Source organism: Apium graveolens, unplaced genomic scaffold, assembly GCF_009905375.1.
Source record: "Apium graveolens cultivar Ventura unplaced genomic scaffold, ASM990537v1 ctg6127, whole genome shotgun sequence".
NCBI lineage: Eukaryota > Viridiplantae > Streptophyta > Magnoliopsida > Apiales > Apiaceae > Apium > Apium graveolens.
The window spans coordinates 17,133-23,106 of record NW_027419234.1 but is presented as its reverse complement, the minus strand read 5'-3'; the positions used below and the strand labels follow the sequence as shown (position 1 = coordinate 23,106).

Here is a 5,974-nt window from a genome sequence, read left to right as displayed (position 1 = left end):
CAGGGTTCTGAGCTCTAAGCTCCATAATAACATAATCAACTCTTTTCAAAACAGTATAAACCATTTTCATTTCCAAAAATCAATTTACTGAATAAAAGTTTCAGTTCCTTTTCTTAAATAATCATTTAGAACCCTTGATTGGATCACTTATCTTTCCATTTCATTATATACGGGTGATCAGCCCGTATCGACCTCCATTCCGGTCTTTAAGGTACCATTCGGCATAATTTCAGCCTTAAATTGGACTAGTCCCACTAGCCTCTTACCATGACTGGACTAGTCCCACTAGCCTCTTACGTCTCAATCCAATCCATCAGAAATTCATTTGGAAAAGCTTGAGTTGGAAAACAATAGGTTTTCTAAAATTCATTTTATCATTACCAAGCCTTTGAAATCATTCGGACTCTTTCAAGTCGAAACTCATTCTAAATTCAGATTTTTAAAGAAACAAAGTTCAGGGAGTGAATCAAAGATACGCAAGGAACAATTCTCAAGAATTCTGTATCAAGGTTAATAATGTACTATATTTGAAAGATCAGAAATAACCAATACACACATACACATACTTCTACCTACCCATAAGTGTTGATCATGAAGAATTAAGGATAATTGATGAGTTTGATCATGGAAAATGGAAGGATACCGAGAGAAATTGATGAGAGAGCCGAGAGAGAGTTGTTCGAGTGAGAGAGAGAGAGTGAAAGAAAGGAGTGTTTTATACTCCACCAAATAAGGGTAAAATAGTAATCTACTAACCCCCTTTTTAATTTGTATTTTGTTTCTCTTTTTACTCAAATGTAACAAAATTCAAAATAAAAATATTTCTCTCTCGGAAAGTCGAGAATTATTGAAAATGACATTTTTAACGCGTAGGTCTCGAAATTAGCTTTTCATCCATTACTCATAATAAGAATTTGAGCGAGCGGTTGATTTTATATGAATTTCGCAAACTCGCTTTAATAAATACCTTTTCCACATAAAAATCAATTTAAAAATGCAAAGACCCATAATTAAATTCACTTATCATTTTTAAAAAGTCTCTAAGACCTCTACGAAGATAACAGAACAAATCCCATGTTTTTATCTATCTCAGATGATTTTATAAAAATGCACGAAGGTTAAATAAACCCTTATGTAAATCACATAATTCCTTTAAAATTCACAGAAATTATCACAGAACATATAATCATGCACACAGTCTAGCAATCACACGCATATAGTCATAAAATGACTCAGGTCTGATCATAGAATCTATCCCTCTTTAATCTTTATTCCCTTTTTACGCGTACCGGGTCACGTTCAGCCTGACGGCCCGACGCTCAGCATTTCGAATACGCTTCTCATTACCTTTGTCAATCAACACGTCTCTTAAGACGAAATACTTCATTCATTTACTTCACATATAATTCACATTTTATATTATTTAATTTCCATTTTAGGACGGGTTCCGTTCTACGTGACGGCCCGAAACCACAGCTTGACTTCTAAGCTGACTCTTTAAATTGGAACGTTTTTATCCACGCTCCTTAACTCTAGTATACAGATAAAACAAATAATCACCACTTAATCACATAATCTCATTACATAACACATACTTTACTTTCTTAATTACGACGCAAAATTCTCGGTCGTTACACTGGCACTTAAAAATTTTCCCAGTAGGCCTTTTGCACATCTCATATATAACTCTGTCCGCGGTCCCCGGGCTTGGAATCCTCCGTTGACCTGATTCACAACTAATTCGGAGTCACTCCGAACTATCAAATTCACGGCCCCTACCTCCAGAGCTAATTTCAGACCGTTGATCAAGGCTTCATACTCAGCATCATTGTTGGTAGCACAAAACTTGAAATGGATAGCACTCATCAAGCGGTGCCCTTCCGGAGTTATCAAGACTATCCCGGCACCTGACCCGTTGTTGTTTATGGCCCCGTCCACATGTAATGTCCACCAAGGGTGGGGGAGTTCCTGCTTCTTTTCGTCCTGATGACTTTCTTGCGAGGTTGGTTCTGCCAGCACTATGGCCTTATCATCAACTTCTTCATCGAACTCGAGTACAAAATCGGCCAGTGCTTGTCCATTGATTGCCGTGCGTGGACAATATTCCAAATTGAATTGCCCTAGCTCTACGGCCCATTTTAACATTCTCCCCGACGATTCGGGTTTATGTAAAATATGCCGGAGCGGATAAGCGGTGCGAACTTCTATTCGGTGAGCCTGAAAATATGGTATTAGCTTTCGTGCCGCAAGAATAAGAGCGTACACTAGTTTTTCCATGTTGGTATACCTGGTTTCCGCGTCCAACAACCTTTTGCTTACATAGTATACAGGCCACTGGTGGCTTGCTTCTTCCTTTACCAAGACGGCACTGACGGAATATTCAGACACCGCCAAATACAGAATTAATGTTTCTCCGTCTTCTGGCTTGGCCAACATCGGGGGATTTCCCAGTTGTTCTTTGATTTTTAGAAAAGCTTCTTCACAGTTAGGGGTCCACAGAAAATCCTTCCCTCTTCCTTTGATTGCTTTGAAGAATTCTTTGCACCTATCCGACGACTTTGACACAAATCGATTTAGGGTCGCGATCCTTCCTGTTAGACTCTGAACCTGTTTGACGCTGGTGGGAGATTTCATGTCTAGAAGAGCTTTTATTTTTATCGGGTTAGCCTCAATCCCCCGGTGGTTGACCATGAATCCCAAATATTTCCCCGACTCTACGCCGAACACGCTTTTCTGCGGGTTTAGTTTCATCCTATATTTTCTCAGGATATGGAACATTTTAGTTAAGTCGGCGATGTGATCTTCCGCCCTTTTCGACTTCACGAGCATGTCATCCACATACACTTCCATAGACTTCCCAATCTGCTTTTTGAACATTTTGTTTACCAACCTTTGGTAAGTGGCACCGGCGTTGATCAGACCAAATGGCATTCCGATATAGCAGTAGAGCCCTCTATCAGTGATGAAAGAGGTGTGCTCCTGGTCAGGCTCATACATAAGGATCTGGTTATACCCGGAGTATGCATCCATGAAGCTGAGCAGGGCATGTCCTGCCGTGGCGTCGACCAACTGATCAATTCTTGGTGGGGAAAACTATCTTTCGGGCATGCTTTATTCAGGTCGGTGAAGTCCACGCACGTTCTCCATTTGCCGTTGGGGTTTTTCACCAACACCGGGTTTGCTAGCCATTCTGGGTAGAAAGATTCCTGAATTAGTCCGACGTCTAGGAGCCTCTCTACTTCCTCTGCTAGGGCTATTGCTCTCTCTCCGCTTACGGCCCTTCGCTTTTGTCGAACTCCCTTATGCTTGGAGTCGATATTCAATCGGTGGCACATTATTTCTGGATCAATCCCCACCATATCAGAATGGCTCCATGCAAATACATTAAGGTTTGTCAACAGAAATATTGAAAGATCTTATTTTAACTTTGGTGCCAATTGGGACCCTATTCTCAGAACTTTACTCGGGTCTTTTTCATCAACAGGGATTTCGATCGTATCTTCTTCCGGCCCCATCTTTTCTTTCGGCATTGGTATCCGGGGATCCAAGTCAGGGGAATCATAGATCTCCTGGTCTTGTAGAGAGGGTGCATCCCCTTTAGGAGGTGTTCCTTACGTAGTAGAGTCATCAACTTCTTCGGTATTTTTTATGGGCGAGGGTGCTCCCGCAGGGGGAAAGGCATCACCCCGTTCGAGGCTTTGCAAGACATCGAATCTTCCTTCTAAACGTTCCCCATTGAAATCTGCATGGACTATGGTATCCATCGCCTCCTCTTCTTCCAGCATCTCAATTCTGATTGCGCCTTCCAAGTACAACATTGTCGGGGGCAACTCAGAGGGACGTTCTTCTTCTTGCTCAACCTAATAGTGGACTCGGATTTCCTCGGTTGGTTGCTCAATGCTTTTCTCCCGATCCACGTCCGGAGTATCATCAGCGTGGGAGTCTTTTCTGAAACCTTTCATTGCTTGCCTGTAGCACTCCCGTGAGTCATATTGGGAACCCCTGATACTTTCCACTCCATTCGGCGTTGGAAATTTGATAGTTAGGTGATGATTTGAAGTGATAACCCTCATTTCCCGCAGAAAAGGTCATCCCAATAACACGTTGTGGGACGATTCCTGATTCAGGACATTAAATTCAAGCATCTTTGTTACCGACAATGGGCTTTCCCCCAGTGTACATGGAAGTCGAATCGACCCCATAACTCTAACTCCCGCACCTAAAAAACCATAGACCCACGAGTCTTCCTCTGACATATCTTGATCAGGCAGTCCCATCTTTTTGAAGGTGCTATAATAGAGGATGTTTGATGAGCTCCCATTATCCACGAAGGCTCTATGGACATTCTTTGTTCGGATTTGGATGGAAATAACCAATGCATCATTGTGGGGGTGATGTACCCATCGGGCATCGGTTTCTCTGTAAGTGATATCCATGGACTCACCCTTAAACACCTTGGGTGGTCGAGTTTCCACCCTATGAATATCCGTGAGAGGCTTGAACCGGGCTTCCCTAGCGTATTTTTCCAAGGATCGGTTGCTGCATTCCATTCCAGGATCTCCCCCGTAGATTGTTCGGATACTGCCATCCCTGACAAATTTATTTTCCTCCAGGGTATCGTTTATTGTCCCGCGTGGGGCTCGTCTTTCCTCTTCCCTTATCTTGTCATCCTTGTGCTTCCTTACTTCCTTGACTACTCATTCTCCGAGGTATCCTTCCTTGATAAGCGCTTCGATTTCATCTTTTAAATGTCGGCACTCATGCGTGTTATGCCCAGATGATTCATGGTATTCGCATTAATATTTCTTGTCTTTGCTTTGCCATGATGATAAAGCTTCAGGTTTTCAAAATAGCCCTTTATTTCTGTTTACCTCGTAGATATGATCGATAGATGCGACCAAAGGTGTGTACCGGCTTGTCCTGTAGTCATAGTTTGAGGGGGGGCTCCATCCCCTCCTTGTACTTACTGTATTTACCCGGTTTGGGCTTCGACTATCCCTTTGGTATCTCGGGCTTGGGAACCTATCCCTCTTCCTTTGTTTCTCTGACTCGACTGTGAAGTCGGTTGTACATCTGCCAAAGATTGTTCTATGGCTTTAAAGGATTCCGCCAAAGCGAAGACATCTGCGAGAGTGGCCGGATCTTTCCCTTGCAAGTGCTTCCAAAAATCTGAACCAACCCTTAATCCTGCGATCAGGAAGCTTTTTAAGGCTTCCTCTGATGCTCCCCTCACGCTAGTAGATTCAGCGTTGAACCTATTGAAGTATGATGTCAAGCTTTCATTTTCCCTTTGCCTAACATTGGCAAGAGTTGTGACAGAGGGCGCATATCTCACCGCGGCTTGGAACTTGGTTAAGAACAAATTCTTCATCTGATCTCACGAGGTGATCACCCCTGGCCCGAGCTTTTGGAACCACTGCTGGGCACTTTCTCTAAAGGTCGCCGCCAAGAGACGACATCGAACCAAGTACGGAACTTGGTACACATCCATCTCTATATTAAAACGACCCAGGAATTCCACCGGATCTGAGTTTCCGTGGAAACAGAGATCGCTAGTAGTGTTGCGATACTCGGCTGGCAATTGTGCCTCTCTTACTGCTGCCGAGAATGGGGAAGGGATTTCGGCTGTAGCCGTCACCCTGCCTTCGAGGTGGTTAAGTAGCCGTTTTAGATCTCCTATATTGAAAGTTCCCACGCCAGGAATGGTCTGCATTTGAGGTTGTGGATCTTGGGGTTGCAATGGAGGTGTTTCCACTTGATTCCCCCCGGGAGGAGCTTGCTGCTGGTTCGTATTGTGGGCGTCTTCGGGTATTATGATTATTTCAGGATTTCATTCTTGGTTTCTCCCTTGACTCCTTTCTCCACCTTGGCCACGGCCCCGGACCGTACCGCGGTTATAGTTTTCTACATCATATTCCGTGTAATCATAGCCATCTACTTGGTTATTCCAGCGGGAATCATTTTGACTACGGTA

The 5,974-nt window shown here is 43.4% G+C and overlaps 1 protein-coding gene across 1 annotated transcript; it reads right to left on the bottom strand.

Annotated features, from left to right (window-relative positions):
• Positions 1-4,088: 4,088 nt before the first annotated feature.
• LOC141703051 (uncharacterized) lies at positions 4,089-5,371 on the bottom strand. The gene is made up of 2 exons (XM_074506665.1): positions 4,977-5,371; positions 4,089-4,590 (listed from the first exon to the last, which is right to left on the bottom strand). Exons 1-2 carry the CDS (start codon positions 5,369-5,371, stop codon positions 4,089-4,091), a joined length of 897 nt encoding a protein of 298 aa, XP_074362766.1.
• Between the last annotated feature and the right edge of the window lie 603 nt (positions 5,372-5,974).

Excerpts from the sequence above, each read along its gene's own strand:
- LOC141703051 (XM_074506665.1), bottom strand. The coding sequence starts at position 5,371 with ATGAAGAATTTGTTCTTAACCAAGTTCCAAGCCGCGGTGAGATATGCG. Across the intron at positions 4,591-4,976 it reads ATAGTCGAAGCCCAAACCGG|GGATGGCAGTATCCGAACAA; the intron begins GTAAATACAGTA and ends TAAATTTGTCAG.